A 14,512-nucleotide genomic window follows, 5' to 3' on the forward strand; every position below is an offset into this window, starting at 1 on the left:
TAGTTTCTTTTTTCAAGTAGCATTTGAATAATAAATCTGCTTTTCATATATGAAAAACCACATTTTCCAGCGTATAAGATGACTTTTTAACCCCGAAAAATCTTCTTAGAAGTTGAGGTTCGTCCTATACGCCAAGTGTTTTTGCCCCATACTGTGGGGGGCTCAAAATGGCTGCACCTCCATGTATGGGGCGACCACTGTAAAAAAAACCCCACTTAACTCATCTGTGACCTGTTCCCAGCAGCCGCGCATCTCATTCCGAGCAGCAGTCCCATTCCCGGTGCAAGCAGTGTGACATACACTCCCTGCGCTGGAGATCCCCAAAGCTCTCCCGGGCAGCCGTGCATCTCATCCGAGAAGCTCAGAGACGCTCGGCTGCAGGGAGAGCTTCAGGAGAATGACAGAGGCTTTGGGAAGTTCCGGCACCTCTGTCACTCTCTCGAAGCTCTCCCTGCAGCCGAGCGTCTCTGAGCTTCTCGGATGAGATGCACGGCTGCCCGGGAGAGCTTTATGGATCTCCGGTGCAGGCAGTGTGTGTCACACTGCCTGCGCCGGGAATGGGATAGCAGACGTGCAGCTGACGGGAACGGGTGACAGGTGAGTGAACTGTTTTTTTTTTTTCTTTTTAATTTAGCTGCAGTTAACCCCTGCCTGACCGCAGCAGCTGTTACAGCTGTGGTTTTAAAAGATTTTTTTTGTAAAGGCAAGGGCTTTGATAGATTAATGCTTCATAGTGGTGACAAGAGGATTTTAGTGCTCTTACTGCTGTTACAGAGCCACTGAGAGCCCCCTCCAAGGTGAACAACTTTTTCATTGTCTCTATTTCAGGGCTTGGGACCAAAGCTGGGCTAAGGCTGGTTGACAGTAGTACATACACAAGACTTCTTTTACTTTATCTCTCTGGCTAATCACAGCACATAGTCCTCTCTGCTATGCTATGTCACAATGAGTTGGAAAATGCACTGGAATGAACTGGTACTATGCTGGACTGAGGATTTACACAGTACACTACTAGGCTAGGTTCACACACAGTATATTTCAGTCAGTATTTTGCAACCTCAACCAGGAGTGGATTGAAAACACAGAAAGGATCTATTCACACAATGGTGAAATTGAGTAGATGGCCGCCATTTAATGGCAAATATTTGCTGTTATTTTAAAACAACGGCCGTTGTATTGAAACAATGGCAATTAGTTACCGTTATATGGCGGCCATCCACTCAATTTCATCATTGTGTGAACAGATCCTTTCTGTGTTTTCAATCCACTCATGGTTGAGGTTGCAAAATACTGACTGAAATATACTGTGTGTGAACCCAGCCCTATAGAGTACATGTGGGAAGAGAAGGGGCTTCTGCCATATAGTAATAAGGTGCTTTGTGAGCATAAATTATAGAAACAGCAAAAGAACAGAAAGAAAAGGGGTTACTCAATGCCCTGAGCTAGCACTGTTGCTTCTGACAAACTCAATTGAAGGAAGAATGGGACTTGAACATCACTAGGTACACTGGTACTTGCACAGAACATAGCTGTCTTGAGCTTTATGGGTGGTTAGTGGTCAGAGGTTAGTGGGAAACCTTGATTTACACAGCCCGGGTTCTCTTCCTTCTTTTCCTCTGTCCTGCCTTTAGCACTGGCTATGCCCTGCCCCCACTTCATGTTGTTTGTCCTGATCTAGCTGGTATTAAAGACAGATTTACCTGGCAGCAGGCAGTAAACAGCAGATTGCAGGAAAGTGAGACACCTAAAGGCCAAGAACTTTTTCTCTGGAGTAAGGCAGGGTTCACACTGCATTTTTGCAATCCGCTTTTTTCATCCGTTTTCTTGCAAAAAACGGATGCATTTGTGTGCATCCGTTCTGATCCCTTTTTTCCATTGACTTCCATTGTAAAAAAAAAAAACGGATCAAAACAGGTCCTTTTTCTTAACGGACACAAAAGTAGTGTCAGCTACGCTTATGTGTCCGTCAAAAACAAATGGATCCCTTTTGATCCGTTTTTTTTACAATGGAAGTCAATGGAAAAAAGGATCAAAATGGATGCACACAAATGAAAAAAAAAAAACGGATGAAAAAAACGCAGTGTGAACCTAGCCTTAGGAGTAATTTTTGGTGAAAGCATTTACATACTTTTTGAAACAACAGTGACTATTTAATGACCATAATTCATTATGCCGATGTGAACAGAGTTGAGACGATGTTATTTTTACCAATATTATCTTTCCTTATGATGTTATACTTTTTCGTTTTGAATTTTTCCACAGGACTGTCCTTCTGATGTTGGAGACTTCAGGGCTCAGCAATGCTCAGCACATAATGATGTCAAGTACCAAGGGCAGTATTATGAGTGGCAGCCAGTCTACAATGATGCCACTTCCCCCTGTGCACTCAAGTGCCAAGCTGTGGGAAAGAACCTGGTTGTGGAGCTTGCTCCTAAAGTCCTTGATGGTACGCGGTGTAACACAGAGTCACCAGACATGTGCATCAGCGGCATCTGCCAAGTAAGTAGGAACTCTGTCCCATATATACATCAGTGACATTGATATGACTGAAAACGAACAATCTAGACCTATGTATAATTGATTTACACAATATATTTAAGTCATTGGGGGAGATTTATCAAAGGGTGTAAAATTTAGACTGGTGCAAACTGCCCACAGCAACCAATCACAGCTCAGCTTTCCTTTCAGCACTGCCTAAAGCTGAGCTGTGATTGGTTGCTGTGGGTAGTTTGCACCAGTCTAAAATTTACACCCTTTGATAAATCTCCCCCATTATGTTCAGCAACATTGCTGTTTAACAATTTTTAGTTTTTCTTCTGCTTTGTTATTTTAGTCCTTATGTATGCGTCCTTCTTACAGCTTATATAGAACTGTAAAAAGAGCATATGGCCTCTTGAAAAATGTGTGCCATGATCATCCATGTGTGTCTTCTGCTCCACTGGTTTAGGCATTGTTTAAGCTCTCAATATTCCATTAGTTTAAGCTCTCAATATTTTGTTGGGGATCAAGACTGTCAACTAGGTGGTTACAACCAAATAGTTCTTAATGGGGAGTACATGAGGTTTAATTTCTAATGAGAACCGTGGTGACTGCCTAATGGACTAAAATCTATGGATAGCTTTGTCCTCTGTGGATTGTCAAAGGGGCAATCGCCACTGTCCTTAACGGGTGTAAACCTGAACACTTGTTAGGAACTAAGTGATGGAGACAGCCATGTTGACAGTCTAGGTGCTCATTGCATCGTAATTATGGAAAGAATAAAGTGACATATAGGGGCACCATAGAGAGGCACACTATGGGGGAAATTTATCAAGGGCTTTGCGACTATTTTTAGGTGAATAATTGGATTTTTCACCCTTTTTTTGGTATAATTTCTTATTATGAACCAGTATTCAACAGGTTAAGGTTTTTTAGATACATTTTTTTTAATCTGCCTGTTTTGAGCCTTCACCAAAAAGTTTGTATAATCCGTGATTTGCGCCCAATTTATCATTTGCTTTTTTTTAAAAAGTCACACAAACAGGTGCAGGCTTACGTCTGGTCAGTACCAGGTGAATGTGCCTACGCAATTTGTGCAACTTTTTCTGTGACTTTTTACGTAGATACATTCACTATGACAGTGCTTCATTTTAATAAATCAGTTTTAAGATATTGAAATAAAATATACACCAATCCTCATTAGAAGAGTCACACACATTAGTAAATGTCCCCCTATGTGTCTCTGTGCAGATGCCAAGCCTAAGCTCTACCAATCAATCTTCTTTCTCTTTATTTCTCGCAAAATTTTTAATACATTTTACATTGACCTAAAAAAAAAATCCCTAGTAATGGGGAGGGTGAAGGGGTCCCATTTCACTGCCGGTGAACGTGTCTGGTGTAACTTTGTCAGCAAATACACAGGTTCGGTGATATCAGCCAATTAAATGAACCATTAAACTGACACTGCATAAAAAGCAATTCTCAATCATCTCCCTGACATCAGAGTGGAAAAAATGACAGACTTCTTTTCGATTTCAATCAGAAAGCTTTTTTTTTTAATACTTGGATCCTAGGTTGTAAAGTGGTGGTATGCATTGGCTAGCATCGAACTATTTGAGACTGTATAAAGATTCTGGGAGATATAAGATACTGCATATAGGTTCATAAAAGTTAAGTGGAAAATGATATATTTTATATGGCCAGCTGTGTACAGATAATAGAGGTTAGAAGAAAAGAAAAGTTATTTCAAATACCAATAAAATAAGGCAGGAAAAGTTTACATACTAGATTGTGAATTATGCTGTGGATTATTTGGGGGAATTCAGCTGTGTAACCTTTGTGCATCATATATATGGCCTGCTAATGTAGACTCCACAGAAAATTGTCAGACTTGACCTGACAACTGCAGACTGTAGTACTTAAACAACAAATGTCCAAAAAGTTAAACTGCAACTCTGGAAGAAAAAAAATATTTTTTAATTCAACTGATGTTAAAAAGTTATACAGATTTCTAAATGACTTTTATTTATAAATCTTAAGCTTTCCAGTACCAGCTGCTGTATGTCCTGCAGGAAGCGGTGTATTCTTTCCCATCTGACATGGCGCTCTCAACTGCCACATCTGTCTGTTCCAGGAACTGTCCAGAGCAGGAGAGGTTTTCCATGGGGATTTGCTAGTGCTCTGGATAGTTCCTGACATGTACAGAGGTGGCAGCAGAGAGCACAATGTCAGATTGGAAAGAATACACAACTTCCTGCACGGTATACAGCAGCTGATAAGTACTTATTTCAGAGTTCAACAGAATTTGGGATGCAAACTTAGCCTAAACATGTCAGTGACAACATTATTGAAAATAGTCACCACCTTGTGTATTGTTAGACCCCCCCAAATGTGTAAGTCGTTACCCCTTAACCTTTGAGCAGTAACAATGTGTTTTGTTTATTGTCCCAGTGAACTCTTTCTGCTGTACTATTCTATTTATATTATTTTAGCTAAACAGAAAACTTAATGGATAAAAATCACTTGGAAATGTGTAAACATAAGTCTTGCTTTTAAAACTTCCCAGAAACTGTATTTTTTTTACTGTGGTTTTGTAGTTAATCGTTTTTGCATTAGCATTTTTGGCTATTAACCCTTGGAACTGGTAAAATGCTTTATTAAATTTTATATCTTAAATGAAGATAGGAGAAGGATTTTACAACACCTGATGTCATCAATAAATTTGGGACATTTCGGAAATCAGCCACATAACATTTTTGTCTGAAGGATGATAAAACAATATTGAAACACAAAAAGTTTACAGCAGCGCTCCGCCAATGCTAAGATATATGAGCACTGAAGGTTTTGAGTTACAAGCATTACTGATAGATATGCTTTCTATGTAAGGGCCTGTTCACACTAGGCAAAAGTGGTGGAATTTCAAATGGAGCCAGCACTGCGAACGCTGCTCTAAATTACGCCTTTCACATTGAGACATTGGAATTTCTCGCGCGCCCACGGCGCGGGCTCCGCTTGAGATTCCGCCACTTTTGCTCAGTGTGAACGGGCCGTGCAATTGAGGCTGTTAGCACACATTGTAATCAAACATTGTCCCTAGAGATGAGTGAACCGGGTCCGTCTAAACCCAATGTTCTTAATTTGATTACTGGTGGCTGAAGAAGTTGGATTCAGGGAACGAAAAGGGGCCAGACTTTGAAAGAATGCAATTTTGCTAAAAAAAAGTTGCTCTTTTTTGCATTTCCTATCACCTAACAAAAGTTTAGGTAATGAGAATACCCCTTTAAGACCGTTCTTATTGTACTATACTTGGGATAATATGAAGAACATGTGAATATTTACCAAGGATGGAGCTTTGCAGCTTGCATGTAACACACACTACCGAATCCTTCAGTAGTGCTGGAGTCATGACATGTTTTTGGCATGAACTACAAATGACTTGGCAGGTAGTTGGACTCTTACAGTAAGTCATCTAAACAAACAAATCCTTCTGTTGATGTGGACTCCATTTCCTCACTGTCCGCAAGCAACAAATCATTTTCTTGGGAGACTTTCTTGGTGAGACCTAAGTTGTGACGACATCATAAATAGGTGTTCAGAAATAAATTACTTTTTGTGTAAATATCGTTGATGCTTAATCCTGTTTATGGGATGGTGTCCAGTGCAAGCTAAGCACTGAATGTGAGATGGGTTACAGGAGCATGGGTTTTCTCTAGAATACATCAGATTAGTTTATGTGAACTAATTATCATCATAATATCTAATTGTTTTAATATTGCTTATTTAGAACTGTAAAAGAAAAAGTTACGTTTGGGTTCACACCTGCATAGTAGGGAACTAAGTGCGCAGTTGGAGCAGTACTTAAAGGGAATGTGTCAACACCCAGGCCTTACCTGAGGTGCTGACACTGTGCTGTAGCTGGCAGTCCCCTAGTGAGCATGGTACCATTTGCCAATTTGTCTGTGGAAAAAATTATGCACAATCTCAGTAAAGATGAGCGGAACTTTTGGACTTTCGGTCCTAAAGCCACTCACTCCAGTGTGATGCCTGCGATCCTGGGTGCATAGTTGCGTTCCCGGGAATCTGCAGCTGGGATCTTCCAGGGAATTCAAGATACATTCCCTGGAAATCCAGGGAATGTATCTTGAATTCCCTGGAAGATCCTGCCTGCAGATTCCCGGGAACGCAACTATGCACCCGGGTTCGCAGGCATCGCAGGCATAGTAATTGAGCGAAGATGCTGTAGGACCAAGAGTTCGACTGTTCGCTCATCCCTAAATCTCAGGTCTCCTACTGTAAAGAAGAGTCAAAGAGGAGTTGTGGCTCAGTGTTTGTGCCGCAGTCTGTCACTTCTCTCCACTGCTTTCTTCTCCCTTTTCTTTATGAATAATCTCTGCTGCCTGGCCTCTTGCTTACTCACACTGTCAGCCAGTGTCTCTGAGTGTTTATTTCAGACATAAACTTCCTACAGAGGACTGATCAGCAATAAGCTATAGCTTTGTTGGAGCTGTGGTCTAGGGGTAAATTGCTTGTATAGAGACTGTAGATGAGTGAATCGCTGGTCTCAATTAAACGGGGCGCTTTGTTTGATCAGCGCTCCGCTCATCAAGCCACCCGGCTTTCAGCGCTGCTCCGCTCCCTGCCGCTCCACCCCGGGTAATGGGGAAAAGATTAATCCAATCCTGGGAAAGTGGGAGAAGTTTCACAGGATTGGATCCAGCTTTTCCCTGCATCCTGGGAAGAGTGGCAGGGAGTGGAGCAGCGCTGAAAGCCGGTGGTTTTAGTAAGCGGAGTGCTGATTTGCTCAGTTGAGATCAGCGATACACTTATCTTTAATAGATGCCAATAACCAATGGTTTTATTTCTTGGGTTCAATTCCCTGATAGAAATGAAATTAAGTTTAAAATCCTTTTTTTTTTATGAAGTGATGAGAAAGAACACGAGTGACTTACCCCTAGACCACAGCTCCAACACAACTATATCTGATTGCCAATCAGTCCTCTGTAGGCAGTTTATGTCTGAAATAAACAGTCAGAGACACTGGCTGACAGCATGAGGGAGCAGGAGTCTGGGCAGCAGAGATTATTCAAGAAGAAAAGGAATGAGGAAGGAGTGGTGAGGTGTGCCAGAGACAACACTGAGCCACAACTCCTCTTTGACTTCATTACAGTAGGAGACCCGAGACTGTGCATAATCCACTCCACAGACAAATTACCAAAAGGTGCCATGCTTACTAGGGGACTGCCAAATGCTGCGCACTGTCAAGACTTCAGGTAGGGCCCAGGTGCTGACAGTTTTCTTTAAAAGCATTTAAACTAGGGAAATTCCCGCTTGTAGCCCTTTAAGTCTATCAAAGGTTGTTTTTTGGAATAATAGTAAAGAGAGATTAGAAATAGTAATAAAAGATTGTTGGCAGATAAAGATCACCTGGTCCATCTAGTCTGCCCTTATATTGTTTTCTTTATTATTTTAGGATAGATAAAGGTTTCTGCCTGGTATTCTGAATAAATTCAATTACTGTGGATTTACCAACCACATCTGCTGTAAGATTGTTCCAAGCATCTACTACTCTTTCAGTAAAATAATATTTTCTCACATTGCTTTTAATCTTTCTCCCGACCATCCTCCGATTGTGCCCCTTGTTCTTGTTTTAATTTCTTATTAAAACACTTCAGTTCTAATCCTTATTTAGTCCTTAGATCAGTGATGGGCAATCTTTTGAGCTTGGTGTGTCAGTTTTCGGCAAAAAAACGAGTATAACTCGGTTGGTGTGTCACTTTGCAAAAAAACACCATCATTTTGTGTTATTTGTAGTTTAAATAACTATTATTATTAATAATTAATAACTATTATAATAATTACTGTGTGAAGTAAACTAAAAACCACAAACATATACTACCCCATCGACCCCCATCCCTCCCCATACACTACCCCACCTGACCCTCATTCCTCCCCATACACTACCCCACCTGACTCTCATCCCTCCCCATACACTACCCTACCTGCCCCCATCCCTCCCTACTCATACACACAATACCCCACCTGGCCCCATCCCTCCCCACTCATACACACAATACCCCACCTGGCCCCATCCCCCCCCCCCCACACACACACACACACAATACCCCACCTGGCCCCATCCCCCACACACAATACCCCACCTGGCCCAATACCTTCCCACACACAATACCCCACCTGGCCCTATCCCTCCCCCCCCCCCACACACACACAATACCCCACCTGGCCCCATCCCCCCACACAATACCCCACCTGGCCCCATCCCTTCCCACACACAATACCCCACCTGGCCCCATCCCTTCCCACACACAATACCCCACCTGGCCCTATCCCTTCCCACACACAATACCCCACCTGGCCCCATCCCTTCCCACACAATACCCCACCTGGCCCCATCCCTTCCCACAAACACAATTCCCCACCTGGCCGCACCCCCCCACACAATAACCCACCTGGCCCCATCCCTTCCCACACACACAATACCCCACCTGGCCCCATCCCTTCCCACACACACAATACCCCACCTGGCTCTATCCCTTCCCACACACGCAATACCCCACCTGGCCCCATCCCCCCCCCCCCCACACACACACACACACAGACACACAATACTCCACCTGGCTCTATCCCTGGCTACAATCCTGCTGCCGTTCAGGATCATGCTGTGGCACCAGGAGACGACACTGCAGGCAGGAGCAGGCGGGGCTGGAAGCAGAAGCAGGCGGAGCTGGAGCGCAGCATCGCTCCGGCCGGACGTACGCAGCTATTGTGCCAGGTGACGTCACAGTAGCTGCGTCCAGGCGGTACGTGGGGCGGGGAGTACGTGGGGTCAGGGTGCACTGTAAGGACGCTGAACTGCCTTGGAGCTTGTATGCGGCCGCGTGTCAGCATTTATGGCTACGCGTGTCAGTGCTGACACGCGTGTCATAGGTTCGCCATCAGGGCCTTAGATCATATATAGAAGTTTTTCCTGAAAGGTTTTATGTAACAGATTGTTCACCATTTCTGGAGCTCATCTTTGCATTTGTGCTATTTTATCAATACCCTGTAGCATCCCTAATTTATATAGTGCCAACATATTCTATAGTTTCTTTTTTTAACACTATTGAAGTGCTTGTTCCCCCTAGGGTTAATATGTTCTATCATGGTATTATGGATCCTTTATATGAGTCATGTCAAACTCTGGCCCGCGGACAAAAACTGGCCCGTGGTGCCATTATTTTTGGCCCGCCAGGCAATTCAGAGTTTTAATTACATCTGGCCCGCCATGTCCACTATATAGGAGACAATGGGAGAGGGTTGGCTGCTATATAAGAAACTATTGGGGAGGGCTGGTTACTATATAAGAGACTATGGGGAGGTCTGGCAACTATGTAAGAGACTATGTGGAGGGCTGGCTACTATATGAGACTACAGGGGAGGGCTGGCTACTATATAAAAGACAATTGGGGAGGGCTGGCTACTATGTAAGAGACTATGTGGAGGGCTGGCTACTATAAGAGACTATTGGGGAGGGCTGGCTACTATATGGGAAACTTGGGGGCTGGCTACTATTTGGGCACTATTGGAAGGGCTGGCTAATATGTGGGGCAATTTTAGGGGGATTGGCTATTAAATGGGTTGGGGTTTAATCATGTCATAGCAATTTATCATGTCATGTTATTTATCATAGTGCACAGGGCTGGGAGACGCACACCACTGACAGTGCCAGGAACAACGCACGCTGCTGACAGTGCCAGCACCACAGCATTCGCGCTTCAATAATTATCAAGGTTGGCCCGAAACTTTGGCCAATTTTTTAATTTTGGCCCACTGTGTATTTGAGTTTGACACCCCTGCTTTATATCCATTGACTGGAGCCACTATAGACAGGAAGAGTCATTCGATGTACTTGGCATAGCTATGAACTTTATGGTACCCAATCATTTGAATGGAAAAAAATGTAAGAACTTTTGCAGGGCATCCATTTTCAGCAGATCACCATGGCTCGACCCCTTTTAACAAACATTTAGTCAGACAAAAGACGTCTAGTTAGAACCCTCTAGCTTTATTCTAACTACAGTATTTACTTATAAAACTTAAAGTACTGTTTTACATGGAAGAGACATGAATCTTGGCAATGAATCACCCTTGCAGAACAGTGGCAGAAATTTCTGTAGAAGAGATTAACAGCACCAAGTGTGTGGGCCAGATTGTTTTTGACAGTGCCTTATGTGATAATCCTCGCCTCCACCATCTACTGCCAACTACTTGGATTATAGTCCTGCCAGTATTCACAAGTGTGCATTGCTGATATCTCACAAGTTGTCGTTGCTGTAGAATTGCCCCGCTGTAGCTTCACTTTATTTATAGCTTGCCAATAGACCAGCCACGATTCCTTCTGATCTTGAATTTAATAAATTGTAAAAAAAAAAAAAACTAAAAGTTGATTAAAGATATTCCAGTCAGACGTTACATAAATTCCAATTGGCTAATATTGAGTAGGTCCAACTTGTTCTAGCAAAACAGCTCTGACCTATAGAGACATGAACACTACAAGACCTCTGGGGTATCTTGCCACTAGGTGTGGCCTCCATTTCTCCATATCCCATAGAGGCTTAATCAGGTTTAGATAAGAGGAATTTGGAGGCTAATTCAACACCCTGAACTTTGTCAGTCTCCTTAGACCATTGCTGAATAATTTGTGCGGCAGAGCAAATTATTGTGCTAAAAAAGGTAGTTTCCATTAGGACATATTGTTCATGAAAGGCTGAATTTCTGGCTTCTGTTGCCTTCTCCAACAATGTTTTTGTAGGTGGTACATTTAAAAAAAACAAAAACAAAAAAACAACAGTGCATAAATGCCAGGACCCAAGGTTTCCCTATGGAACATTGGCCAGAGCATCACACAACATTCACTGGTTTGTCTAACTCCCATAGTGCATTCAGGTGCTAAGTGTTCTCCAGGTGTGTTAAACCCACAGGCTCTGTTCACACACAGTATTTTGGTCAGTATATTTTCATCTAAAACCAAGAGAGGGTTAAAAACACAGAAACTGTGCAAATATTTCCATTTTAGTTTTTCTCTGTCGGTTCCACTCCCGATTTTGGCTACAAATACTGATCACAATACTGACAGAAATACTGGTCAAAATTCTATGTGTGAACATGGCCACACACTGTACATCTAAAAGTGTAATCCACTAGACTAGGCCACCTTCCTTCATTGCGTTATGATCTAGCACCCATTGTAGATGCTTTTGCTAGTGAGCAAGGAGTAGCACTCTGACGTTAAAGCGACTCTGTACCCACAATCTGACCCCCCCAAACCACTTGTACCTTTGGATAGCTGCTTTTAATCCAGGATCTGTCCTGGGGTCCGTTCAGCAGGTGATGCAGTTATTGTCTTAAAAAAACAACTTTTAAACTGGCAGCATCATGCCCAATGGCCTGGGCTAACATTGTGTATGCATTAGACTGACACAACCTCTCTGTCCCTCCTTCCCGCCCTCCTCATCATTAGGAATGCTCCAGGCAGATTGCCTCCTATTCCCCACCTGTGTCAGCGCGGCACATGGGCTGGATCGTTAAGGCACCTGTGCAATGTTCAGACAGGAGAAAATGTTCCAGTGGCATTCCTAATGATGAAGAGGGTGGGGAGGAGGGATGGAGGGGTGGTGCAAAGTTAGGGCACAGATACTTTAAGCCTCGTCCGTTGGGCATGTGGTTGCAAGCTTAAAAGTTTTTTTTTTCTGGAGCACTATGTGCATCAACTGCCGAACGGACCACAGGACAGATCTTGGATTAAAAGCAGCTATCCGAAGGTACAAGTGGTTTGCGGGGGGTCAGATTGTGGGTACAGAGTTGCTTTAAGCACTGTGTGTTCTGAAACCTTTTTTATCATAAACAGGATTAGGTTGTAGAATGTCTTTTGTATAGGATCAGATCAGACAGGTTAGCCTACATTTCCTACCTGCATCCATGACCTTTGAGGACCTATACCTTTGTTGCTGGTTTACCAGCTGTCCTTTCATGTGGCACTTTTAGTAGGTACTAAATACTACATAACAAGAATACCCCCTAAGATCTGTCTTTTTGGTGATGCTCACATCCTTACCATTGGCCATTTTTTCCAGCACATCACCTTCAAGGAGTGGCTGTATACCTGTTGCCTAATATATCCCATCCTGTGACTTGTACCATTATAATGAAATAATAATAAAAATATAATGAAATAAAAAAATATTAATAATCAGTGGTGTTAATATTACAGCTAGTCAGTGTATAATACAACATAAATATATTTGCACATACACACAGATGTATATGTCTGCCAGTCTTGCACATTGCACAACATCATTGGTGATTTCATATTGGGTTGAATAGATATTCACACAGCAAACATAGGCACAGAAGCGCACACTTGTAGGCACAGTGACATCTTGGCTGGTGTACAGAAGACTGGCACTTGGTCTGTTTTGTATTGATGCTCTTTATGGCTCTGCTGGCAGATTCTTTCAAACTTATTGAAAAGGCTTCAAAGTAAAAATGATAAATGAGTTCAGTTTTTGTACTTGCAAGTTTACTAGGTCTTTATGTTCATTGCCAAGGGGCTAAAGCCACTTTACTGGATGGGGTTCCAGAGTCCTTGAGGGTCTTCAGAAGAGTCACTCTGGTTGGATTTCTTAGTTCATTTCTTTAGATCACGGAGTAGCAGCAAAAGGGTTATTACTTTCTGAGGTTTCCTAAACTTACAATGTTATGTGGTTTACTTTAGGGTTATAACATTTTTGAAGTTCCTTTATAATACTCCTTTATAAAAAAAAAAAAAAGTAAGACTTTTTTTTTTTTTTTTATGCTTTATTCCCACAAGGGCAGCACATTGTGCTCGGTAACTTGACCAATGTTTCTTCAACGTTCCAGTGATGGATGATATTGAAGAAAGTGACTCTCCCCATTGTATGTCGCCTCATAAGTCACATGCTATACATTGGGCTGGGTTACTAATTCGGGGCACTTAGTTTGGGCTGGCTTATGCTCAGTAAGCTGACCACTGGGCCTGCCGGTTATTCTATGCACATACCTGATGTTGGCATGCTGCTCAGGCTTCATAGGATTTGTAGTTTTTAGTGTATGGCTTCACACAACGTTTTTTCAGCTCCGTTTAAAATGATGTCCGTGATTTTGAGTCTAAAAAAACAGACGTCATTTAGCTGTCTAGCCTTCCCTTAGTGCAATGACTGATGTTTGTACATTATTTTAGTTTGGGGTTACTAATTGGCCTTTGGGTGCGGCCTAATTGAAAAGTCCAATGAATTTAATAGTAAAAACGGAGAAAGAACAGTAACAAATAAAAGAAAGTCCGCTGTTTGCAAAAGACGTCCGAAAATAACTCTCATGATCATTATTTTTACGTCCGCAGTGATGAAGTCCATTATTCAATACATTGTGTGCATTGGACGTTCGTTATCCCATTGACTTCAATGCATTGCATTGAAGTCAATTAAATCACGGCAAAAACTGACTTTTTTAAATAGCAAAATTGATCATCTTTTCTCTTTTTTTGACTTTGTGTGAACATAGCCTTTCTCTATTTTTGCCGTTCTATGAACATAGCCTATTGCTGAAGCTATTAAAACACCTCACTTTACATCGGCACCAGGGCTAAAAAAAAAATTTACTCCGAAATTGTATTTTCTGCATTTACACCCCAGGATTTGCTGTCTTTACCCATATATTCATGTATAAATGGTAGTTGGAGTAGCTTGCAGTAAATTAAAGGTAGAGGTCTTAAACCAGACTCCGGAGTAAGAATTTTTGTTCTTTAAATATTTTTTATGCTTTTTTCATGATCACACTTTCTTCCCCCCAATTTCCAATCTCTTTCCACTTCCTCTGTCTCAGTTTGACTTTTGGAAAAACCAACAGTGAGAAAATGATTTTGTACTCAGGAGATCAGACATTACAAGTTCAGTGTCAAGACATAGAGACACCGCAACTGCTTTGTATAAAAGTTATTTTTAAGTCCTAATAAAAGTCC

The 14,512-nt window shown here is 42.1% G+C and overlaps 1 protein-coding gene across 1 annotated transcript in view; it reads left to right on the forward strand.

The window, feature by feature from the left end:
- The window catches only part of ADAMTSL3 (ADAMTS like 3), a 367,623-nt gene that overhangs the window by 213,744 nt on the left and 139,367 nt on the right, over positions 1–14,512 (forward strand). Inside the window, exon 6 of the mRNA XM_069983695.1 lies at positions 2,263–2,499. Coding sequence (XP_069839796.1) covers positions 2,263–2,499 — 237 coding nt within the window. The remainder of the gene's footprint in view (positions 1–2,262; positions 2,500–14,512) is intronic.

Source organism: Dendropsophus ebraccatus, chromosome 1, assembly GCF_027789765.1.
Source record: "Dendropsophus ebraccatus isolate aDenEbr1 chromosome 1, aDenEbr1.pat, whole genome shotgun sequence".
Classification (NCBI taxonomy): Eukaryota; Metazoa; Chordata; class Amphibia; order Anura; family Hylidae; genus Dendropsophus; species Dendropsophus ebraccatus.